The sequence below is a fragment of the Ursus maritimus genome, unplaced genomic scaffold (assembly GCF_017311325.1).
Source record: "Ursus maritimus isolate PB19 unplaced genomic scaffold, ASM1731132v1 scaffold_29, whole genome shotgun sequence".
NCBI classification, from domain to species: Eukaryota; Metazoa; Chordata; class Mammalia; order Carnivora; family Ursidae; genus Ursus; species Ursus maritimus.
The window spans coordinates 22,702,505-22,728,948 of record NW_024425452.1 but is presented as its reverse complement, the minus strand read 5'-3'; the positions used below and the strand labels follow the sequence as shown (position 1 = coordinate 22,728,948).

At 37.6% G+C, this 26,444-nt stretch overlaps 1 protein-coding gene across 1 annotated transcript in view; it reads left to right on the top strand.

Moving 5' to 3' along the window:
- The first annotated feature begins 225 nt into the window (after positions 1 to 225).
- Positions 226 to 26,444, top strand: part of LMBRD1 (LMBR1 domain containing 1) — a 114,796-nt gene continuing 88,577 nt past the window's right edge. Inside the window, exons 1-3 of the mRNA XM_008684898.2 lie at positions 226 to 402; positions 13,852 to 13,912; positions 26,163 to 26,260. Coding sequence (XP_008683120.2) covers positions 376 to 402; positions 13,852 to 13,912; positions 26,163 to 26,260 — 186 coding nt within the window. The 5' untranslated portion in view covers positions 226 to 375. The remainder of the gene's footprint in view (positions 403 to 13,851; positions 13,913 to 26,162; positions 26,261 to 26,444) is intronic.

Genomic DNA, 26,444 nt, shown 5'->3' with positions numbered 1-26,444 from the left:
TTTGTGTGTGTCTTTGCACCTAAGTGAGGTTTTATGGCATTCATGAAATAGGCTTTGAATATTATAAATCTTCAGCAAGTTTATAAGACCTAGTGGACCTTCCTTACACATCTAAAAGAACCTTCATTGGACGGTTTCCCATTGGAAACTTTCAAACACATAGTATCATCTGTGTTAGAGAATACATAGGGCAGTAACAAAACATTTCTTTTTGTTCTCTTTCAGGCTATTTTGGCATTCTGTTGGATATATGTTCGTAAATACCAAAGTCAGCGGGAAAGTGAAGTTGTCTCCACCATAACAGCAATTTTTTCTCTGGCGATTGCACTTATCACATCAGCACTTCTACCAGTGGATATATTTTTGGTTTCTTACATGAAAAATCAAAATGGTACATTTAAGGTAATTACTATCATACTATGTGATTTTTTTCCCCCTTTCAAGTTCTTGGCAATTAAGTGTTTAAGTTTAGCAGTCCAGTATATATTGTGCTTTTATTGTTGTCTCCAGGGCATAAATGCGAGTGGAAATGCAGCATAGAGACTGAGAATGGGACAAACACCATGGAAGACTAGAAACAAACTGTTAACTGACTTAAGAATATTAATTCACCAACCCTCCAAATGTGAAGAATCCCTTTTGTTGATCTGAAAATATATTAAGTAATCACAGTAGTTTATTTTTGTGTCTCCCATAGCTCCCTTGAAGTTTGTGTTGATTTACATTAATGCAGTAAATAAATAATTTAGCAGAGCTTTTGTTAGTGGTGGATCAAGATCTCAGTCTGTTTCATATAGAGTACTTTGAGTCAGTATGGTATACGGAAAAGACCGCTAAGCTAGCTGGGAGTTACAAGACCTGACTTACAGTCTTGACTCTTTACTATCTAGGCTATATCTTTGGCCAAATTGGTTAAGTTTTCTGGACTTCAGGTTCTTCATTTTTAAAATGAAGGGTGTTGGACTGGAAGGTTTCTGAGTTCCTTTTTAATTAACATATTTTTAAGTTTCTTAATAGCTTAAGCTTCTTGAGGCAGAAACTGTGTCTTGTTTATTGTTGTATCGCAAGTGTTTAGCCCAGAGTAGATACTTAAATATTTGAATGAAATATTCCAGTTAACTCAGTATTGCATGCTTCCAAAATAAGTTCCCGAATTGAGCCAATTAGACTTAAAAGAATTTGAAAACGTTTTTGCAGTTAGGTTTAGATACATTACGATTGCAATGAAAACTGGTTATTTACTGTAGGTCACTTTATTTATTTATTTAATTTATTTATAAAAGATTTTATTTATTTGAGAAAGAGAGAGGCCCCCCCCCCAGCATGAGCTGTGGGAGGGGCAGAGGGAAAGGGGAGGGACAAGCTGACTCCCCACTGAGGACACACCCTGAGATGCAGGGCTTAATCCCAGGATCCTGAGATCATGACCTGAGCCTAAGTCAGATGCTTAGCCTACTGAGCCACCCATGCATCCCGGTCACTCATTTATTTAGCAAGTATTAATTGAGCACTTAGCATGTGCCAGGTGCTGTATGAAGATAGTATTTAACAACTATTGAATATTTACTGTGTCAGATCCTATTCTCAATGGTTAATATATATTAACTCTCTTTAACCTCCCAAACGACCCTATGAGGTATAGTATTATCCATGTTTTTGTGGGCAAGAAACCAAAGTCTGGAGAGATGAAGTAACCTCTTTAAGGTCATACAGCTTGTAGGTGCTGTAGCCGGGATTTGAAACTCTGCAATCGGGCTTCAGAGCTCTTTTTTTTTTTTTTTTTTAAATAAATTTTTAAATAGATTTTATTTATTTATTTGCCAGAGAGAAAGAGAGAGGGCACAAGCACTGGGAGTGCAGGAGAGAAGCAGGCTCCCTTCCAAACAAGGAGCCCAATGTAGGACTTGATCCCAGGACCCTGGGATCATGACCTGAGCCTAATGCAGGTGCTTAACTGACTGAGCCACCCAGTTGTCCCCTGGCTTTAGAGCTCTTTGTACGCTAGATTATATATATATTCTCATTGGGTACTATATGGATACAGGGACAGATAGATCTGATATAGAAGTAGTAGTATCCCTTGTATAATTATTGATCGAATAGGAGATTTCTTAGTTTTGAATTTAAAATATTTGGTTTGTTTAGATTTTGTGGGGATATGTTTTCTTCTTGAAATGTCTAAAGTATTTTCATGAAATTTTGAACTTCTCTCAGATAATGTAATTGTTCTGGGACTAAGCTTAAATTGGTAGTCACTGGGTACTAGTTTTTGTTTTTTAGTCTGTGAGATGCATTTTACTTTTTTGAGGAAGAGTTTGAGAATTCACCCACCTACAAAAGCAAAACTATAACCTATAAAAATTTAGGGCACTTGTTTTATTAAATATTTCCTAAGAGAAGAAAATGTATATAGTTAATGTGCTTATTTTGTATTTGTTAAATGTAAATGTGGCACTAGTAATGACGAGAGAAAAATGTTAACGTTTTTTTCTCCACCTTCTACAGACTTCTTTCTTTGATTATCAGATTATTTATTCAGTAATTATATGTTCTCTTTTTTTCTATTTTGCATTTACTTGTCTCTGTTTTGTTCTATTTTCAGTTACTTTAGAGCTGAGATAATGTATCAGTATTTGCCCCCCAATACTTTGATGCTTTTTTCTTGGTATCTTGAAAGATTTTTTCCCTTTTCTTTCTTTCTCTGAGGTGGGAGACTGGGGGCTAGTGAAATTCATGAGTTTTCATTTGAAGGGCGCCTGTGCTGATGCTTAAAAGTAGAACTGAAAAGACTTTTAAAAAACTTTTTCCTAATAAATCGTAGAAAGTATTTTCTCCAAAGAGTTACTGATGAAATTTCTTGAGGTGCTTAGTGAAAGAAAGACAAGTACAAATATTTAAGAATTAGTTCTTCAGACTTCATACCACAATTGTAAATTTAGCCATATTAGAGTAAAAGTATGCCATAATAGCTTTAATCTATCCTGCCCTTCCTTATTATTTAGGAGAAACGTACAAGTTGATACTGTTTTCTATAATGAATTATATTTTATCTTAATTTTTATGATGTGCATTTCTTATTCCTAAATGAATATATGTATTCACTTTATCCATTTTCACCTCAAGTATTTTGAAGTCTTTAAATGATTGTAGGCTTGTTTATAAGGTGTAATTAATTATTTGGGAATTGCAGATGTCAATGATTATGAATGGAGGGTGCCTAAGCTTTTCTGTAAGCTGATAGTAAACAGTACTTTTCTAGTTTGTCTTAGTTACCTTCCTTGCTTTCTCTGCCTCCTTGTGGCAGGGGTATATTATAATAATGCTTGAGTTGTTTCCTTTTTTTTTTTTTCCCTACACATGGCACTATGAATAATTTTAGCCAGATAATTTGTTTCTAGTTCTTTTGCAAACAATTAACTTTTCAGATTAAAAAAAAAAAAAAAACAAAACCTTAAAGAATAGCTGTAAGTGTTGTTATGGTGTTTTATATAGTTGACCAATAATTTTGGATAATGATACAACACAAAATGTACCAATCACAAAAAAAAATCAGGAATTGAAACTGACATGAACAAATGTTTTTTATTTTATGCAATGTGTAAAAATTTAAAAAAAAAATAGTAAAGATATGGTATTGGAACATTTTGTGTTTTGGCAGCTAAAAAGTTCATATCTTACTCCCCTCGTCCAATGATTAACATCTCTTCATGGCCTGTTAGTATTAGATATCTGGGTTTAACTCTCCACTACTGCCTCATTTATACTCTCAAATTGTGTCTTAGAACTTTGTATTCTTCATTGCACCTTAAATACATTTATTTGCTTAATATTTATTAAGCATGTAGTATGTACCTCATACACATGGGTGCTGGAGATTAATAAATGAGGCTGCTGTTTTCATGGAGCCTACATTCTGTGAGATCAGGCCAACAGTAAACAAAACAAGTTGACTTCCTAGTGATACATTCTGTGAGGAAATATGACATTCCTATGAAGTTCTAAGTTGTGGGTAATTCAGATAGGGGTATGGGAAGGCCAAATTGCTGAAACAGGTTACTTGAGATGAGACCTGGATGAGGAAGAGCCAGTCAGGTGAAGATCCAGAGGTGAAAGCCTTTAGGGAGAGGAAACAGCAAATACAGAAGCTTTTAGACAGAGATGAGTTTGCCTATTTGGCTGAAGTGTGGTGTTGGGGGTTGTACTTTGGTACTAGCTAAGATCAAGAGCAAGATGGGAGCCAAATTGTTCATGATTTTTAAGTCATGTTAAAAGAACTGTATTTTGGACAAATTACCTTTAGAGTGTCTATTCTAAATATTCAAGTGGAGGAGGTGTCAAGGAGGGAGTTGGAAGTGTTGTTGAGAGGTGTAGTGAGAGGGATAGAGAAGTGACTGCTGGCTTTGGTCGTTGGTGACCAAAGAGCAAGCAGGTAGTTTCATTGGGGCATTTGGGTGCTCAAGTTGGAGTGGGTTAACTGTGGACAGGGAGGTGAGGAAGCAGTGGTAGGGAATGCTGAAAACTTTTCAAGAACTTTTGTTTTCTAAGAGAGTAAGAAGTAGGGTTAAGGGAGGTGTTTTTATTCTAGATGGTTGTGTGTGTATCTCTGTGCTTAATGGAAGTTACTAGGGTTTGTATACTTTAGGATTCAGTGGAGTAGGAGAAATTTTTCAAGGGAAGAGAAAATACTATTGCAGGTACAGTGTCTTTGAGAAAGCAAAAGGGTTGGGGGCTTAATTGGAAAGGATGGGCCATAAATAGGAGTACTGGCATTTGGCAGAAGGAAGGACTAACATTTGAATACAGATGGAGGTGGGTTTTAGATTTGGTAGTGAGTTGAGTGAGTTCCTGTCTTTTGGCTCCCAATTATTTTAGGGACCTCAAAATCAGTGTTTCTTAGGCATTGACATTCTGTGCTGGTTAATCTTTGTTGTGGGGGTTATCCTGTGCATTGTAGAGAGCAGACCTTTGCTTCTTTTTTTTTTTTTTTTTCTTTGACAGGTATACATATAGTGTCACTTTATTTTTTTTCTCAGTTACTACTTTTATTTTTTATTTTTTTAAATGTTTTTTTATATTATGTTAGTCACCATACAGTACATCCCTGGTTTCTGATGTAAAGTTCGATGATTCATTAGTTGCATATAACACCCAGTGCACCATGCAATACGTGCCCTCCTTACTACCCATCACCAGTCTATCCCATTCCCCCACCCCCTCCCCTCTGAAGCCCTCAGTTTGATTCTCATAGTCCATAGTCTCTCATGCTTCATTCCCCCTTCTGATTACCCCCCTTTCTTTATCCCTTTCTTCCCCTACCGATCTTCCTAGTTCTTATGTTCCATAGATGAGAGAAACCATATGATAATTGTCTTTCTCTGCTTGACTTATTTCACTTAGCATTATCTCCTCCAGTGCCGTCCATGTTGCAGCAAATGTTGAGAAATCGTTCTTTCTGATAGCTGAGTAATATTCCATTGTATATATGGACCACAACTTCTTAATCCAGTCATCTGTTGAAGGGCATCTCGGTTCCTTCCACGATTTAGACCAACTTTCATTCCCACCAACAATGTAGGAGGGATCCCCTTTCTCCACATCCTCTCCAACAATTGTTGTTTCTTGCCTTGTCTATTTTTGCCATTCTAACTGGCGTAAGGTGGTATCTCAGTGTGGTTTTGATTTGAATTTCCTTGATGGCTAATGATTTTGAACATTTTTTCATGTGTCTGTTAGCCATTTGTATGTCTTCATTGGAAAAGTGTCTGTTCATATCTTCTGCCCATTTTTTGATTTGTTTATTTGTTTCTCGTGTATTGAGTTTGAGAAGTTCTTTGTAGATCTTGGATACCAGTCCTTTATCTGTAGTGTCATTTGCAAATATCTTCTCCCATTCCGTGGGCTGCCTCTTAGTTTTTCTGACTGTTTCCTTGGCTGTGCAGAAACTTTTAATCTTGATGAAGTCCCATAAATTCATTTTATCTTTTGTTTCTCTTGCCTTTGGGGATGTGTCATGAAAAAGGTTGCTTTGGCCGATGTCGTAGAGGTTGCTGCCTATGTTCTCCTCTAGAATTTTGATGGATTCCTGTCTCACATCGAGGTCTTTCATCCATTTGGAGTTTATTTTTGTGTATGGTGTGAGAGAGTGGTCAAGTTTCATTCTTTTGCATGTAGCTGTCCAATTTTCCCAGCACCATTTATTGAAGAGACTGTCTTTTTCCCACCGGATGTTTTTTCCTGCTTTATCAAATATTAGTTGCCCAAAGAGCCGAGGGTCCATTTCTGGGCTCTCTATTCTGTTCCATTGGTCTATGTGTCTGTTTTTGTGCCAGTACCATGCTGTCTTTGTGATCACAGCTTTGTAGTACAGCTCAAAATCTGGCATTGTGATGCCCCCATCTTTGTTTTTCCTTTTCAACAGCTCCTTGGTGATTAGGGCCTTTTCTGGTTCCATACAAATTTAAGGACTATTTGTTCCAGTTCTTTGAAAAATGTCCTTGGTATTTTGATTGGGATAGCATTGAAAGTGTAGATTGCTCTGGGTAGCATGGACATTTTAACTATGTTAATTCTTCTGATCCATGAGCATGGAATATTTTTCCATCTTTTTGTGTCTTCTTCAATGTCTTTCAAGAGTGATTTATAGTTTCTAGAATATAGATCCTTTGCGTCTTGGTTAAGTTAATTCCAAGGTAACCTGTGGTTTTTGGTACTATTGTAAATGGGATGGATTCCCTAATTTCTCTTTCTTCAGTCTCATTATTCGTGTATAGAAATGCAACTGATTTCTGAGCATTGATTTTGTATCCTGCCACATTACTGAATTGCTCTATAACTTCTAATAGTTTGGGAGTGGATTCTTTTGGGTTTTCCACATAGAGTATCATGTCATCTGCGAAGAGAGACAGTTTGACTTCTTCTTTGCCGATTTGGATACATTTTATCCCTTTTTGTTGTCTGATTGCTGTTGCAAGGACTTCTAGTACTATGTTGAATAATAGTGGCGAGAGTGGGCATCCTTGTCGTGTTCCTGATCTTAAGGGAAAGGCTTCCAGCTTTTCCCCATTGAGAATGATATTTGCTGTAGGCTTTTCATAGATGGTTTTTATGAAAATGAAGAATGTTCCCTCTATCCCTTCACTCTGAAGAGTTTATTCAGGAAAGGATGCTGTATTTTGTCAAATGCTTTTTCGGCATCGATTGAGAGGATCATATGGTTCCTGAGTCTTTTCTTGTTGATATGATGTATCACGCTGATTGATTTGCGAATATTGAACCACGCTTGCATCCCAGGTATGAATCCCACTTGATCGTGATGGATAATCCTTTTAATGTACTGTTGGATTCTATTAGCAAGTATCTTGTTGAGGATTTTGGCGTCCATATTCATTAGGGAAATCGGTCTGTAATTCTCCTTTTTGAGGGGGTCTTTGCCTGGTTTGGGGATCAAGGTAATATTGGCCTCATAGAATGAGTTTGGTAGCTTTCCTTCTGTTTCTATTTTTTGAAATAGCTTTAGGAGAATAGGTATTATTTCTTCTTTGAATGTTTGGTAGAATTCCCCAGGAAAACCGTCCGGGCCTGGAGTTTTGTTATTTGGAAGGTTGTTTATCACTGACTCAATTTCTTCATAATTAATTGGCCTGTTTAAGGAATCAATTTCTTCCGGTTTCAATCTTGGTAGTTTATAGGTTTCCAGGAAGGATTCCATCTCTTCCAGATTGCTTAGTTTATTGGCATATAGCTGTTGATAAAAATTTCTAATAATCCTTCCAATTTCAATGGTGTTCGTCGTGACCTCTCCTTTTTCATTCATAATTTTAATAATCTGGGTCCTTTCTCTTTTCTTTTGGATAAGTCTTGCCAGTGGTCTGTCAATTTTATTGATTCTCTCAAAGAACCAGCTTCTAGTCCTGTTGATCTGCTCTACTGTACTTCTGGTTTCTGCTTGATTGATTTCAGCTCTAATTTTGGTCAACTGCTTCCTCGTGCGTGGATTAGTCTATATGTCTCTTTATCGTGGTTAAGAGTTGGCTTGTGTATCTTGCTGCTCCCCTTTTGGGGACATATATATTTATAATTCTCATATCCACTTGTTGGATACATCCTTTAAGAATAATATAGTGCCTTCTGTGTCTCTAACTGTAATCTTTACTTTAAAATCCAATCTGTCTAATATGAGAATTGCTATTCCAGCTTTCTTTTGAGGTCCATTGGTGTAAAAGATGGTATTCCATCCCTTTACTTTCAGTCTGAATGTGTCTTTAGGTTCAAAATGAGTGTCTTGTAGACAGCAAATGGATGGGTCATGTCTTTTTATCCAGTCTGCAACCCTGTGGTGTTTTATGGGAGCATTTAGGCCATTTACATTGAGACCGATTATTGAGAGATATGATTTTAATGATGCCATGTTGCCTGTAAAGTCTTTGTTTCTATCGATTGTGACTTTCTGTTCTGTATCACTCTTGGGGCCTTTTTACTTTTATAGAACCCTTTAATATCTCCTGTAGGGCTGGTTTCGTGGTTATGAAATTGGTCATCCACTGGCGATTCTGGAAGGTCTTTATTTCTCCATCCATTCTGAACGACAGCCTTGCTGGATAGAGGATCCTTGGCTGCATGTTTTTCTCTGAAAGAGTTTTAAAAATGGCCCCCCAATCCTTTCTTTCATTCCAGGTCTGTGTAGACAGGTCTGACGTAATTCTGATAGCTTTGCCTTGGTACGTGAGAAATTTCTTTGCCCTGGCCGCTTTCAGTACTGTATCCTTGGATCTAATATTTGCGAAATGCACTATGACGTGACATGTTGTAGGTTTGTTGTGGTTGAGCTTGGGAGGGGTCCTCTGCCCTTGACACGAATGTTTGTTTCTGTTAGATTAGGAAGTTTTCAGTTACACTTTGTTCAAATATTCTTCTAGACCTCTGTTTTTCTCCACCCACTGGGCTGCCGATGATTCCCGACATTGAACGCTTCATTATCAGTAATCTCCTGTAACCTACATTCCTGAGCGTGGATTTTTTTGAGTCCAGATTCTATTTTAGCTTTTTCTTCTACTAACCCATCCTCCAGTTTGCTTATACGTTCTTCTGCCTCATTCACCCTGGCCATCAGAGCCTCTAGTTTTGACTGCATTTGGCTCATAGAATTTTTAATTTCTGCCAGATTCACTCTCATTTCTGCCCTTAGAGATTCTATATTCTCATTAACATTTTCGTTAATACTTTTTTCAAGTCTATACATCATCTTGACCATTGTTACTCTGAATTCCATTTCTGATAATTTGGTTATATCCATATCCATTAGTGGATATACACCTAGAGATGCCATAGAGTCATTGTCTTTTCTTTGCTGGGGAGGATTTCTCCTTCTCGTCATTCTGATGAGGAGAGGTTGCGGGGTTGTCCAGAGCCCAAATTATTGACCGGGACCCAGGCCGTGCGCCCTTGTTTTATAGGGATCTTAGGGATGTGGGCTTCTTGATTTTTTTCAGCCTGCCTTCTGGGGGAGGGGCCTGCCGCGCTGATACTCAGGCAGTCCTGTTTGGGTAGAGTCTCCGTGTCCCCTGCGAGGGGGGATGGGGATGGGCACCCTGTGAGCCGGTATTTCCAGGCTTTTGTTCTCTGGTGGCTTTCCCTGGTGGTTTGCTGTGCCTCTTCTGAGTGTCAGAGCAGCAGTGGCCGAATCTCAGGCTCTGTCTCAGAACAGAGGGATCGCGGACTGTTCTCCACTGATGTTCTGGCCACTTTAACTCTGTTACTGTTGGTGCTGCTCAACCCTGCAGCGTCCCGGGATGTGCGCCCCACACCCGGCGTCCCAGCCCTCACTTCCAGGGCCGGTGCGTCTCTGTCCTTTGTGTTTCTAACACTGCCAGCCACCAGCTGCCCCCGCGCGCTTCCGGAACTCCGTCTCAATGTGGTTCCAGTGAGCACACCCGAGCTTCGGTTTTCAGTCTGGTTGCGTGCGTTCCCCCGCTCACAGTCTCAGTCTCTTCTCTCGTGGGTGCTGGTCCGTGAGTCTGCCTGCTCCCCTGTGCAGGTGGCCCGCCAGCCGCCCCTCGCGGGCTCCGGGAGCTCCCGGTCTCAGTCTGGATCCAGTGAGCGCACTGGGATTCCGGTGCTCCGCGAGATGCCTGGTGGTGCGCGCTCCCGGCTTACCGGTCTTAGTCTGCTGTTTCGCGGGTGCCGGTCCGCGAGCCCCACCCGCTCCCCCGTGCAGGTGGCTACCGCTTCCCGGCGCCCGATCGCGGCGGCACCCTCCCCCTTCCGTTTATCTTCCGATATCTGTGCTCGGTTTCATGGCTCCCCGCTTCATACCTCAATACTCAGCGCTGGAGATGTTCATTTGTAGAGATCCAGATGTATCTTCCTGTGTCTCAGGCTGATTCCGTGGGTGTTCAGGCTGGTCTGGTACCTATCCAGCTCGACTCAGGGGACCGGCTGAAAAAGGGGTCCCCTTCTCCTCCGCCATCTTAACTCTTTCCAGATCTTTGCTTCTACCCACAAGATGCCGCTAGTACGCCAACACTCTCCCCACCTCCTGGGGCCCATGGCCAAATCCCCACGGGGGACAAAGTCATCCCTGAGTGAAAGCTACTGGTCTAAGGTGAGAATGTCAAATAAAATTGAGGAGAGTTGTATGCTTTTGGGATGGGCTGAGCATTTCTAAATGTCATCTTGAAGAATAGGAGAGGAAATTTTACATGTATGACCCACTACATCTCTGTTCTGTGGAATTTCATCTGAAATGTTCTTTAATATTCTGTAGTATTTGTCCTTTTTCTTCCAGCCCTTTGGGTCTTAAATGACTCTGTAGTTTCTTTTGGTCTGTACTTTGGGAGGCTGTGGTCTATGAAACGTATCAAGGGCATAGTGTTTCCCAAAATGTGGAAAGAGGAGGGTTTCATAAACTAAGCTCTTCTGACCCTGCATACCTTGGAGGCAAGACAGGGTATAAAAGCCAAATGCACTAATAGTACTTGAATGATGTTGTATATTTTATGCATATTTTTATGCTTAAAATAGTAATGTTAGTATTTTCTTATTGCCATAAGATTTGGTTAAACAAAAGAACCTTGCGGGGTAAGAGGTTCTAAGTGTCAGTGAATCTTTGGCTTTAAATGACCTGCATTCTTTCTTCTTTTAACTTTTTTCTGACATTGGGGTCTTGTTTAATTTTAGAGTTTAACTTGTAAGTAATTCTCAATGGGTACATTAATACCTTATGGCATTATTTTGGAAATTGGAAGGGAGCTTATGTAGGGGTAGGTGAATTATCCTTTGTTTCAAAAAATCTTCCAAGATTCAAAAATCTTTTTAAAATTCCGTTTTGTGCATAAGCAGTAACTAAAGAAACTGTTAGGAGCTGAAGTTTTGATGATGTACATATCTGTTTGGATACTTGAATCATCGATGAAAAAATTTCCAGTTATTGCACAGAAATATCCCCAGTGCTTTGCCTTTCCCATGTGGTAGAAGACTGTTCCTTTTTTTTTTTTTTGGTATATCTATGGGTATTTTATTTTTTAGACAAAGATTGCATGTGTTAAAACTATTAGTTGTAATTTGTTCTTTGCCTCCCCCCCCATAAGTACTTCATGGGTATCTATATATACCAGTTTATACAGATTCCATTGTTTTTAATGTCTATACAGTTTCTCCTCAGGCATTTAGATTGTTTCTAGTTATTACTGTTTTTTAAATTTTTTTGAACAGCACTGCACTGAATATTGTTGGGTAAGGAGCTCTTGAGTGAAAAATCAATAAACATTATTTGGTGTAGGCTGGCATTTATGGCGATAAGTGTTAGCAAATGCACAGCTTTTTAAATCCCTGACATTCTGCAATAAGGTGAGCTTTCCCAAAGTACAGGTGCTTCAGCAGAGGTACTTTTACGTTCTTTTGTTCTCCCTTCTTATAAGGCAAGGAGAATGGCCTTGCAGATTGGTAAACACTACGGACATGGGTACCAGGTAGTGTGAACTTAGATACAAGGTGTTCATGAGGTACTTGGACATTCCGGTTACTGAACACCTAGAGACTTTGGGCCCCTTTAGTCCTGTGAGTAATAGAGATGGGGTGCAGCTCCTCCTATTGTATGGGAAGGGGAGGCCCCATTTTGGTAGCTTGTTGTCATGCAACCCAGTAAGAGCTCTTGTGGTCATTCATTAGACAGTACTACTTGTCTTTAAAACTTATCTGCCTACTGTTATCTATCCTGATTTGTGTGACTCTTTTTAGGGTAGATTCCAACAAAGAATGTCTAGATCATAGACAGTTTTTCTTACTGTTACTATGTAGGTGGTGACTTTTCCTCTACATTTGCCACTAATAATATGTTTTAAATTTTGCCACTTAGGTAAATGAAAGGTTACTCTAATAATGGATTTTCATGTTTTATCAGTAAAACCTAGCAATTGGGTAAAGTCTTCATTGTTGGTCTTTTTCAAAAAGTTTCCTAGCTCTTGCCTATATGTTTTTCAGATAATTTTTGTAATCAGGATGTCAAAATACTCTACCTCTTAGTATATTTGGATTTGGATTGGCAGTATGTATAGTTTTTACAGATTAATTTGGAGGGATTTGGTATTTACAGTCTTTTCATGTGGGAACTTGTGACTTTCCATTTATTTAGATTTTTTAATATTCTATAATTAAGTTAGTTTTCTTTATATAGTTAACAATTTTTATTTAGCCTATTAAGTTTTTTTTTTAGTCTTTATTGCTACTGGAAAAATACTGTTTTTATTGTACTTTGTTTATCAAGGTTTTGCTTTTGTAGTGCTAAATTTGGATTTTCCACATTTTTGTTCTTTTTGGAATTTGTCAGTAAGAAATTCATAGATGTTCCTTGCTAGAGATGTTTGTAGGTGAAAAAAAAAAGAAAAACCCAATTATTTGAGGAGATTTAAATGTTGATATCCTTCCTTAAGTGCCAGTGTAGTGGGATGTGGATACTGACTTGAGCTCTAAAAGTGTTTATAGGAAAGAAATGATCTGGATACTAATTTGAGCCTTACTGCTTAATAGCAATAGTCACTTAGACTCTCCAGTTTTAATTTTTCATATGCATAAAGTTTAGGTCATTTGATAAAAAGGCTTGCCATTATAACCTGAGTTCTAATTCATTAGTGTACAGATTTTTTTCTATTTGAAAAGATTAATTTGAATTATATTTTCTAAGTTAAATTACTAATCGAAAGAATACTTGTGTGGGATAGATGCAAAGAAGTTTAGGTTGACTGTTTTTTTAGGTATTTTTTAAAAATATATTGTGCTCAAATATTTTCTTTCTAAACTACAAATCATATCTCATTCTCTGTATAGAAATTCATCATTATTTTCTTTTGCCCTTAGGACAAAGTCCAAAATACTTAGCATGACTCATGAGTCCCTTAAACCTGTGTTCTTCCCTCCCTTGCTCCACAAGCTTTTTCTTACCTTTCCAACAGCTCTAATGAATCTATATTTAGCTTCTTGCAGTTTTTTTCAAACTTTCCTATGTGTTTCTTCTTTCTTCCATCATTCCTATTGTTTTTTCTCCTTTTCTCTGAGAACGACCTTTCTTCCTTCGTTTTTCAGTTTAGAGTCATTTTGGGAAGCCATCCCTGATCTTCAGGCTGAGTTAGGTGCCTCCTGGTTATGTGTTTCTCTAGAACTATATTGTCATCTTATCTCAGCATTTACCTGTTGAAATTTGTGTGCTTAATCTCTTTCTCAATTATTGAGGGCACAGATCATACTTGGTTCGGTTGATGATACATTTATAAGTGACATTCAGTCATATTAAAACTTAATCATAATTGTTAAACAAATGGATGTTTCATTAATATTTCTATTGTTTCCTTTTTATCCTAGGACTGGGCCAATGCTAATGTCAGCAGACAGATCGAGGACACTGTGTTATATGGTTACTACAGTAAGTATTTCAGTTTCATTTCCTATCTGGGCTGTTAACCAAGATGGAGAATTAAGCTATGTATAAACATTTAATTTAATTTTGATATCACATTTGTGATTACTGTTTCAACACCAGGAGTAAGAAATACAACATTCATTTTCATAATCTGGAAACTTTTAACCTACTTTGGTTCATTTAGGTTCACTTGTAATATGTTTTCTTGGAGTTGAAGTCGAGTTACTTTAAATCTCAGGTGTCTTCCTTTGTTAACATTACCAGTTTCCTACTTGCACTCTTGATTTTAAAAATCTCAGTTTTCTAGACATTTTTTCTAAGTATTGACACTAGTAAAGGGTACTCCGGGGGCGTTGGTAACATCAACTTTATTGTACTATACAGAGCCAATTTAAGGGCTTCTGGTTGATAGGGCTTCCCTCTCTCTTCCTTCCTCAATGTTCAATTATAAAAGCTTTATAATAAGCACCTTAGTGTTTCCCGGATTTTCTCTTTGAATATGTATAAGACTTGTGTTTTTATAAAAATGTTTAAGTGCTGGGGCACCTGGGTGGCTCAGTTGGTTAAGTATCAGACTCTTTTTTTTTTTTTTTTAAGATTTTATTTATTTATTTGACAGAGATAGAGACAGCCAGCGAGAGAGGGAACACAAGCAGGGGGAGTGGGAGAGGAAGAAGCAGGCTCATAGTGGAGGAGCCTGACGTGGGGCTCGATCCCGTAACACTGGGATCACGCCCTGAGCCGAAGGCAGACGCCTTAACCACTGTGCCACCCAGGCGCCCCAAGTATCAGACTCTTGATTTTGGCTCAAGTCATGATTTCAGGGTCCTGGCATTCATTCTTGTCAGGCTACACATTCAGCAGGGAGTCTGCTTGGATTCTCTCTCTCTCTCTCTCTCCCTTTGCACTCCGCTCCCTGCTCGCAGGTGTGTGTCCATGCATTTTCTCTCTCACTCTCTGAAATAAAAATAAGCAAGTCTTTAAGGCGCCTGGATGGCTCAGTCAGTTAAGCATCTGCTTTTGGCTCAGGTCTTGATCTTAGGGCCCTGGGATCTAGTCCCACATCCCCATCCTGTTTCCTCCTCAGCGGGGAGCCTGCTTCTCCCACTCCATCTGACCGTCCCCCCTGCTTGTGCACGCGCTATCTCTCTCGCTCACTCTGTCTCTCAAATAAATAAGATCTTAAAAAAAAAAATGTGTAAGTGCTTGAGTTAAGAAAGGGATATCTTTTTTTTCAGTGATTAATCAAGATGTTGAATAAGATTTCAGTAGGACGCTAAATTGGAAACTGAAAAACCAGCTTGCAGAAGTTTCTTTTGATGGGATAATTTTTTCAAGGGTTTCACTGAATTTTAATTTCGCTGCTTTGGCTCTACTTTTGCCTTTTCTCCTAATCTGAAATCTAAAGACCCATGAAATTCTATCCGTTTGGTGTGTATTTTAGAAATGTTTTTGTGGTGTTTTAATATAGGATTCATTATTTTAAAATATAAATTTGACCTTTTAAGTTAAAACCTTTGAAATGGTGCCATATTAAGCAGAATGTTGCCTTTCAATACAAATTTTGGGAGGATATAAATCGCTTCAAAAACAATTTTGGGGGGGCGCCTGGGTGGCACAGCGGTTAAGCATCTGCCTTCGGCTCAGGGCGTGATCCCGGCGTTGTGGGATCGAGCCCCACGTCAGGCTCCTCCACTATGAGCCTGCTTCTTCCTCTCCCACTCCCCCTGCTTGTGTTCCCTCTCTCGCTGGCTGTCTCTATCTCTGTCTAATAAATAAATAAAATCTTTAAAAAAGAAAACAAAAAAAACAAAAACAATTTTGGGGGAAGGGAGCCTTTCTCCTATGTGACACTGAAGTGTATTTGTGCTGTAGAACACGTGACAAGATAAAGCAGCTTTTATCTTGGTGCAGTCCAAGTCCATGAGCCATATCTTATCATTGAACCCAGGGGCTACTGGATTAATCCCCTAACCAAGGTTACAAAGACTTCTAAACAGGAATGTTAATTCATGCAGCCCTTCCAGGTGTTTCATGGAGAGAATTAAGTCTACCAAAATGATTTTAGTGAGTATTTTTCCAATTCTCCTAAGGATGGTATGTCCCTAGTATTTTAAGTGAATGGAGATAACGTTAATCATTGCAACGGGAGATGACTTAGGAATTTAGGGCTTGATTTTCTGCAGAACTTGAGTTGTAGTTAGAAATATAACTACCTTGGGATAGGATAGTTGAGATACTAATTTAGGGAAGGAATTTGCCTAAGAAGCCAAATAATGATAGAAGATTTCTTGATGACTATGGATTCAAAGCAAGATTTATTCAATAATATTAATGGTTGTTGTCATAAAAGGATTCAAATCCACTTTAGCTGTGGCTAATTGGCCTTTGACTTTGACTTAGTTGGTGACCTACAGCAAGGAGTCTAAAAGGATTGCATACGTTCTGAAATAGTTACTGTCGTCAAGCCCAGCTGTTTCACCAAAAATTCTAGGTATTATCTAACTGCCGGTTAGTTGTCTCCTCCTGGGTCCTGAGGACAGCACAGATTCAAGTAATTCAAAGCGCTATTTTTGTACATCTTCTGTGTGAGATTCTATAGTTCACTAGTCTCTCCTAACATATCAACACATTTTCATTGTGTAACCTTGCCAAGAAATGTAGGAGACTTTCACATTCAACGTTATACTTAATTTTCATGAATGTCATTTTTTGGGAAGTGTTTTCTACATTTTACAGATGGAGAAAATTAATATTTAGAGATATTAAAGATCACCTTGTTAGCGAGTGGCATAGCCTAAAGTGGATTTTATTTCCTAAGCTGGAGCTTTGTGGCATTAAGTGAGCTGCCTTTTAATAAATGGTTCTGGGGATGTTTCCTGTGAGAATGCTTAGCAGCACTGAACCCCCAGGGCAGCTCTCAAAATCATCTGGGACCTTTTAAATAATACGGAATACTAGATTATATCCAGAGAGATTCTGATTTCTGTTAATGAATCCCCTATTCCGTTAGTGTCACCACTTCTCTATCAGAAACGTGTTTATGTATTGGAAAGATGTAAGGCTTAAGGTGGTGGATTCAAGTTTTCCAAAAATCCTAATTTTCTTTGGAAAGCTTACGTTTTATCATTGGCAGCAAATGCCGTCACTTTTTTTCTTTGAAGTGACAAGGTCACTTTATTCGTTTTTGAAAAAGTCCATCTAATACTCAAGCCTAGATAATTACTGCTTGTCTGTCAGTTGTCCTTTCAAGTAAAAAATGGTATTTGTTCTTTGAAAGAAAGTGACTTAAGTGTAGCTCATAAGTAAAATAGCACAGTGCTTCTCACAAGTGCAATTTATGTGTACTTCCCTTCTCCAGAATATTAAAAAGATGTGTACTCAAAGGTAGATATCTAATGGAGTTATTACTGCTTCAAAAGGGACTTTTCTAAATGAAAGTGCTCCCCACTGGTGAGTGCTTGGTGGTGAAAAACTTAATAATTGCTAGTGGAAAGGCTAAGAACATTTTGGTATTAACGTGAAAATAATTTTCATGTTTTGGGTACCCTGAAATGATCCCTGTGAATCCTAGGGTCTGGAAGCCACATTTTTGAGATCTTTCTGTTATATTCATGGAACTTTGAGTGGTTTTTTTTTTTTTTTTTCCTGGACAGTTTGTAGAAGTCAGGCAAACTACTGCTTCTGCCTGCTGTTTCTCCACTAGCTCTTAATTGGTTATTAACAGTCTGGTTACCTGAAACTGACTTCATAGGAAATACAGGTTCCTGGAACTTGTTGAAGGATGAGAGAGTAAAGTTGTTTAATTTTGCCCTTTTGTCCTATATTCATAGGGACCCTGTACCTAGGAGAGACCCCCTCATTTGAGGATGTTGTATGCATCCTAGAAACATTTCAGTCCTTTTGTCCTTTTTGAATGTTTTTATTTGTTTCTTTGTTTGTATCTTTAAACTTCTTTGATATTTTCTTTTAAAAAGCTACTCTTGTCTGACTTTTTTCTTCTCAGTTCTGTTTTAATCCTATGTTGGAACCTATTCAAGATTATATTATATATTGTGTTTAACCTTTAATCTGAGTCCTATTTTTATGTCTTAGCTACCTGTTGCCAGCAATGTCAGTTCCTTGTCGCAGGGACCTTTTCATAGGGCAGTTCACAACATGGCAGCTGAGGTCTCTCAGAGCGAGCAAGATGGAAGTCTTTTAATAATCTTAGGAGTCACATTCTTTTCATAAACAGTGAGCCAGTGATCTAGCCCACACTCCAGGGAAGGGGTTGCACAAGGGTATGGGATCATCAGGAGCCATTTTAGAGGCTAACTATATACCAGTCTTGCAAGTATTGACAATTTTGATGTTTCTTCAACATATAATACTTTTATACTTGCAAGATGTCTATTAAGCATGCAAGGTATGAAGTTTGAAGTCCCTTGTGTGCCTTTCCCTGATGCCATCTCTTCTCCAACCCCCTTAGAAGTAACCACTATTTTAATTTAGTCTGTGTTAATCCGTTGCTTTTGCCTTATAGTTCTACCAGGCTGTATCTTTAGTTTTACATTTTTTTTGAACTTTATATGAAATCACTTGCTTGTTTTCATTCAGCCATATGTTTCTGAGATTCTTACATGTTCTTGCATAAAATGTAGCTTATTTTTATTGTGTATGAATATAACACATGTTAATAAGTCTGGACATTTGGAGTTTTTGCTATTAAAAATTGTGCATTGAATATGTTTGTACATGTTTCCTGTTGCATACAGCAAAATACATATATAGAGTCGGTGGACCATGAGTTATGTGCATCTTCAACATTCTAAATAATGACAAATTATTTTTCTAAGTGTTTATAACACTTCAACTCCCATTGAAAGGATATAAACCTTCCATTTGCTCTGTATCTTAAACTTGGTGTTTTTGGGTTTTTGTTTGTATTTGCTGTTGTGTTGCTTTAGAACTTTATATTCATATAAAAGCAAGTGGTGGGCCAGATTTGGCCTGCAGGCTGTAGTTTTCTGGCACCTGTCCCAATCTATCGTAGTTATATAGCAAATAAAAATAAAAACACTGTGTTTACAATCAGTGACCAGAAGAAAATATTCCAAAGGTTAAATTAGGTGGTATTTAGGAAGTTGAATGTGTCATTTTTATTTTGTGTATATTTTTGTATTTTACAAAAATTCCCAAATGAGTACATACTACCTCCAAAATGAAGGGGAGAAAAAGAACATTTGAAGGTGTTCATGCATTATCTGAGCCCTTGGAATAATGGAACACACAATGTTCCATTAATTTCAGGTGTTCTATATGCCAAATTTTGATATTGCTATGTGTTTTTGCCAGTCTGGCAAGTGTGAAATAATAGTTCCTTAATCTGCATTTCTCTTATTTGAGAATAAAATTGCATGTTTTTAAAAAATTTATTGGCTTTTTCAACTTTCTGCTTGAATTACCTTTTTTTAGTTGGGCTGTTTTATGTTTTTCTTACTTAAGAAATTTTGTACTCTGAGTATTTCACACAGTGATTCTAAATATTTTATTTTTTCCGCCCGAATTCTTTTTTTTTTTTTTAAAGATTTTATTTATTTATTTGACAGAGAGAGAGACAGCCAGCGAGAGTGGGAACACAAGCAGGGGAAGTGGGAGAGGAAGAAGCAGGCTTCCAGCGGAGCATGGAGCCCGATGGGGGGGGGAGGGGCTTGATCCCAGGGACCTGGGATCACGCCCTGAGCCACCCACGCGCCCCTCCCCCACTGAATTCTTAAGAGTAGGGACTTCTGAGCTTTGATTTAGCCATATTCATGAGCCCTAGAATGATGCCTGGAATATACTAATTAGATATTCGTTGAATTGAATACACTTTATCAGGGGAGATAGTCATGTGAAGTTTTTTTTTTAATAATTATTTCAAGTAATGTATTACATGGATAGATTATTCTTCAGCCAACTTTGCATTCCTAGTATAAACCTTGACTAGTCATGATGGTGGCTTTTTTGGTTTTTAAATCTCTTGCTGGATTTGATTTGCTGTTATCTTATATGGGATTGTTTTAAAAATTGACTCAGAGGTAAGACTGGTATGTAATTTTCCTTTATCTTACTATTCTTGTCAGGTTTGTGTGTGAAGACCCTGCTAGTTTCATAAAATGAACTGAGAAGTGTTTTTTATTTTTTAATTTTTTTTTTAAGAGAATGCTGTGGATCAGTGAGCATTACATGGATCTCTTTATCCCGTAATTTGTACATATGTCTGATAAGGGATAGAAGTGAGCATGGCAGTTTGTACAGTTAGTCCTAATGAACTAGCCACAAAACTGTTTCTTATAGCTGAGTTCTGCTGGTTAGATTTTTCAGTAGCCATATGAATTCAATAGCCAACTATTACTATAGTTAACCATGTGGGCTGGAGTGATTGATGCTGGTTATTAAGGGAAATAGAGTTGCTGCTACACCTTGAACCCAGGAGATTCTGTGGCATCTCATGATGCTACTATGTTTAATAGTAAAAGTTAATTGAGATCTATTAACACTCATGGCTCACAGGCAGGACCACCAAGGGCTCAGGAGAATTCAGGAGAGAATGTTCGGTTTTCCCCATTTCTCATATCAGATTCTGTTTCAGGAATTAACACCTGGCAGCTGTTAACAGACTGGAAATACAGGGCTTAAACAGTATAGTGGTTTTTAAATCTCACGTAAAATAAGTCTAGAATTGGGCTATCCAAGGGTTCGGATGGCGGCATTATGGCATCATGACGATCTTAAACTTGTGTTTGGTTTTGTTTTGTTTTCCTCTGCTCTCCATCCTTCGTACATGATTGCCACGTTAAGGTCACCAGAGTCCAAAATGGCTAGAGTTTAAGCTATCATATATCCATTTCAGGAAGGAAGCAGGAGGAAAGGGGAAGGACAAAAAGGGGAATGCCAGCTGAAATGAAAATGGGTATTTGAATGTGCAGCTAGCAATCTTGACCCCAAATATCTTCAGCTGGGTAAATGGGATAATTTTAGAAGGCTTTTAGAATTCTCAGAATATCTTTATACTTTGACCCTCTAAAAAAAAAATCTTTGTAATGACTAATTATACTATCACAATATTGACTAAGTTATTCTTTGTCTTGGTGTTTTCATCAGTAGCTGGGAGGAATAAAGAATGTCTAAAAAAAAATCCCAAAGCCTAATTTATCTAAGTTGACTTTCATGTGTGTTATAATTTAATGATATACAGTTTTTAAAAGGTAGATTGTTTGTTTTGTGTGTATGGAAAGGTCATAGCAGTGACCACATATTCTTTGCCACAATTTTTGTCTGTGTCCTTTTAAGATGGCTGTCTGTTCACTTGTTTTTGCTAGTTCTTGCTAAATGGTTTTAAAAAAAGAACTTTGTTTTATGAGTTTAATTTTTGCCAATTTTTGTGGACATGAGGTTTTAAAATTTGTTCTTAATATGTTTTCTTTGATGTTAGTGGGACTATTAAACCAAATAGTCTGTTTATCTTTCACTTGCTAGTAGTAGTCTTTTAACAAAAACATTTACAAGTAAAAGCATACTTTATACAGATGCCAGGATATGAGAGTGTCCTCACGGTTGGAGTTAAGTATAATTTTTCTTTGAAAATAGCTACCAATTTGAAGTAGAGCTGAAAAAGAAGCAATTTCTCGGTTGCGTGATAGTGGTAGCAGCAGCATTTTTTTTCATTTACAGATATATAAACTGATCCAAAACACCGAAGTGTTAATTAATTAATTAATGTTTTTTTATAGATTAACATTTATGGGCTAAAGGAAGAGATCTTTATTTATTTATTCTTAAAAGATATTATTTATTTGAGAGAGCGTGTGTACAAGCAGGGGGAGCAGCAGGCAGAGAGAGAGGAGAAGCAGGTTCCCCGCTGAGCAAGGAGCCGGATGCGGGACAACGGAGAGATCTTTATGAAAAAAGAACAGTCGGATTACCAGAAGATAGTTTATTTGGAGTGTGGTGTTAGCAAAACAAAGATTTAGAGCAGTTGTTCTACACCTATTTTGAGTCACAAACTGCTGAGCGGATATTATAGACTCTTTTCAGAATTGTGTTCCCTGCTTCTTTCCCCCAGGTGTTGATTGCTAGAAACTGCCTTTTTCTGGTTACTCCTATCAGTAACATATGAGAGTTTGGGTTGCCGCACATCTTCATGTCTCTTTACAGTCAGTAGCTGCCCCAACCACTTTTTTGACTTGTGTTGTAATAAATTAGTTTTGCCAGTTCTAGAACTTCTATAAGTTCAGTCATAGAAAATGTACTCCTGTGTCTGGGCATATTTTATTTAGCATAAGGTTTGTGTGATTCATCCTCATTTCATGTATCCATGGTCTGTTCTTTTTTATTGCTGTATACTAGTCATTCCTATAAATATAACACCTTTTAGTTTGCTTATCTTTTCACCTGTTGATGGACGCTTGGATCATTTCCAGCTTTTGACTACTGTGAATAATGTTGCTAAGAACATTTTTGTCATGAAAGAGTTAATGCAGGGAGCGCCTGGGTGGTTTAGTTGGTTAAGCATCTGACTCTTTTTTTTTTTTTTTAAAGATTTTATTTATTTGAGAGTGGGGGGAGTGAGGGGGAGGAGCAGAGGGGAAGGGAGAAGCAGACTCCCGCTAAGCAAGGAGCCGGATGTGGGGCTTGATCCCAGGACCCTGAGGTTGTGACCTGAGCCGAAGGCAGGTGATTAATGGACTGAGCCACCGAGGTGCCCTATGCATCCAACTCTTGATCTCAGCTCAAGTCTTGATCTCAGGAGGGTCGTGAGTTCAAGTCCTGTGCTGGACTCCGCACTGGGCATGGAGCGTACTTTAAAAAAGAAAAAAAAAAAGAAAAGGGTTAATGCAGGACACCTGAGCTTGTTCACTTACCATATACTTTCAGGTTGTGTGGCTGACCCTTGACTAACTCCTGTGAATCTAGCGCTTGGATGTACCCTATATTACTGATTGATAAGGTGGTTTTGTATAGCTGAGTATGGAACCATGTAGTACCAGCTTGTTGGATTGTTTGTGCAAAACGTAAGATTTTTGGTCAACACTTGCTTTCCTGCTTTGGATCTGTAGTTTTGGTAATCATAACTGGTCATTCAGGCAAATGTGCATATTTTACAAGTTCCCAGTAAAAGCCCTGGACGGTAATTCAGGCAGGCTTCTCTGGGCAGAAACCCTTTGCATATGTTGCTACTCTTCATTGTCAGAGGAATAGAATTGTTGGATCATGTGGTATTTGTATGTTTAACTTGGTAAGAAACAGTTTTCTATGGTGTTGTGCCACTTTACACTGCCTCCAGCAAAGTATGGGAATAACGGTTGTTCTGCATTCTTGGCAAAACTTGGTATTGCCAGTTTAATTTTAGCCATTCTTTTGGATATGTGTATCTCATTGTGGGTTTAGTTTACATCTTCTTCATGACTGATGATGAGGAGCACCTTTTAAAGTGTGCTTTTTGGCCATTTTGTTTCTTTGGCCAGTATCTCCTATGGTGAAGTATCTGTCTTCTGTCCACTTTAAAAAATGGATTATTTGTATTTTTTGACTTATAGGAATTAATTTTATATCTTGTTCTGCTAATTAACTATGACATTAACTATGCAGCTTACAAGATCATTGATCACAGAAGTTCCCGAATACCAGGAATGTTTATGAAATAGCCATAGGCTCTTTGGCCAGCTGGGGCCTAGGCCATCAAGTAGTAGACATAAGCAACATGCTGAGAGTGAGGCCAAACATTACTGCATCAGAATTTCTGGGATATTGATATCCACTCAAAGTCTGTTATGCTTAGGGTTTCTCCTATTCTATACAAATTATTTGATCATTTTAATCATAATATTAGAATGGTATTTAGGGTGATTTATAGTCCTGTCCCTTTTATTTTTAATTTTTAAAAAACTTTTAGAGTACTTATTTTGGTCATATTTTTGAATATATGTTTATTTCCTTTGGCTGTTAGACTTATAATAGGAATATTAATACTAGCTACTGCTGGCCCTTGAACAACACAAATTTGAACTGTGTTAGGCCTACTTAATGTGGATTTTTAAAAATAAATTCAGTATAATACTGTAAATGTATTTTCTCTTCCTTATGATTTTCTTAATATTTTCATTTCTCTTGCTGACTTTATTGTAAGAATATGGTATCTGATACAGGTAACCTACAAAATACGCGTTAATTGACTGTTTTTGTATGTTATCAGTAAGGCTTCCAGTAGGCTGTTAGGTAAGGTTTAGGGGAGTCAAAAGTTATGTGTAGATTTTTATCTCTGCAGGGACTTGGTGCCTCAGCCAACTTCAGGGGTTAACTCTACTCTCTGTTTTATAGTAGAAACACCAATATTCATTACCTTTAAAGATTTACTGTCATTATTAGTTTCTCATAATATTAAAAGACTGCATACATTTCACTAAATATGTGTAGTGCCAGAATTCAGTTGCTGACAGTTATTTTATGATTGATCAGTAAAAATTATCTTTTACCTTTCTATTGGTTATTTAGGGCTTTGTTTGCTGAGTTGTAGCTATGCTGCATTTAATAGGGGCTGTTTCATAAGTGACCTCCAGATAAATGAGATAGTACTAGCAAGTTTTAAGATCATATTTAAAATTCTATAACTTATACAGTCATTCCTTCCAACAGAGTATTTGAAGTTATACATTACTAACAAATGCTTTTTTTTTTTACAAAGGAGTATAATAACTATTATCCTGTGACTGTTTTATATAATTATATTTTCAGTCTTTCCATGAACTTATGCACATGCAAATAAATGTAAATTCACAGATTTTATATTATTATTAATTTATTTATTTTTTAAAGATTTTATTTATTTACGAGAGAGAGAGAGAGAAAGAGCACAAGCACAGGGAGGAGCAGAGGGAGAGGGAGAAGCAGACTCCCCACTGAGCAGGGAGCCCCATGTGGGGCTTGATCCCAGGACCTTGAGATCATGACCTGAGTTGAAGGCAGACACTTAACCGACTGACCCACCCAGGCACCCCTTATTTTTGTATTATTTAAAAAAATTTTTTTTGAGAGAGAGAGGGAGAAAGCATGTGTGCTAGGGTGGGGGATGGGGGGGGCAGAGGGAGAAGGAGAGAGAGAATCTTAAGCAGGCTCCACATCTTAGCTGGCTGGGGCTCCATCTCAGGACCCTGAGATTATGACCTGAGTGAAAATCAAATGGTCACTTAACTGACTGAGCCACCTAAGTGCCCCTTCACAGAAATTTTAAAAAGCACTTTTTTAAGATTTGTGAAGCCTTGAAAAGTTGTTTATGCTGTTTTCTTTTTTATTGTTAAATATACTTTGTTCAAATTTTAAGTAATACATTGAATTAAAAAATATTTTGATTACTGGGTCAAAGTATCTCTAATATTATTTTAAAGCATATAAATACTAATTCATATCAGTTAACTTTGAATCTGATTTTACTGTTTTACCATTCTTACCTTTTGTTGGTCTTGATTTGTATAAGATCAGTTTTATAACACTACATATTTTAAACTTAGATTGGGGAAATTAATTGTACCAAAGGATAGTATCACTTATAGCTATTTCTTTAACTTCAGTGACTGGAAAATGTTGTGTCAACTTGATTTTAAGTTGGAAGGAATACAAAAGTTAACGGTCATTTTTTTTTTAAGGGTTTATTTATTTATTTTAGAGAGAGAGAGAGCAAGCAAGCACACATGTGTGGGAGCAGGGAGAGGAGCAGAGGGAGGGGGGGACAAGCAGACTCCATACTGAGCGTGGAGTCCCTTGTGGGGCTTGACCCCACAACCCTGAGATCATGCCTGATGAAATCCAGTTGGTCACTCGACTAACTGAGCCAGCCTGCCGCCCCAAAAATTAATGTTCATTTAAATAAGTTGGTTCATAGGAAGTTCTTAGCACTGTGGTGAGTACATAGTAAGAGTTCAGATATTAGCTGCTACACTTGTTACAGGCGTAATTATTATCATTATTGCTGAAAATTGCCCCATGGTTAAGTTGAATTATGATCTGTCTAATAGCGCTATTGATTTCTTGGGACAGGGATCAGAAAAGGCTGATTGGGATGTTACATATAAACAGAGTTATGTGTATAGGGATCAGATGGGGAAGTGAATGTGGTAGTAAATGTGAATTTGGTATGTTAATTTGTATGTTAATTACACACATAAGTATATATATAACAATTATTAAGTTTATATGTAGTCAGTAGAACTCAGCTTATTATTTCTTTCCACAGCCTTATATTCTGTTATATTATTCTGTGTGTTTTTCTGGATCCCTTTTGTCTACTTCTACTATGAAGAAAAGGATGATGATGATACTAGTAAATGTACCGTAAGTATGTTTATTTTAGGGGGAGGAGGAAAGATTATTTCCTTTCACAAAGAGTGACATGACTTTGAATTTATTCTAGAGCCACGTTGTCTAATAGAAATACAGTGTGAGCCAGATGTGAAATTTTTTAAATTTTGTAGTAGCAACATTAAAATAAGTAAGAAGGAGCAGTTGAAATTATTAT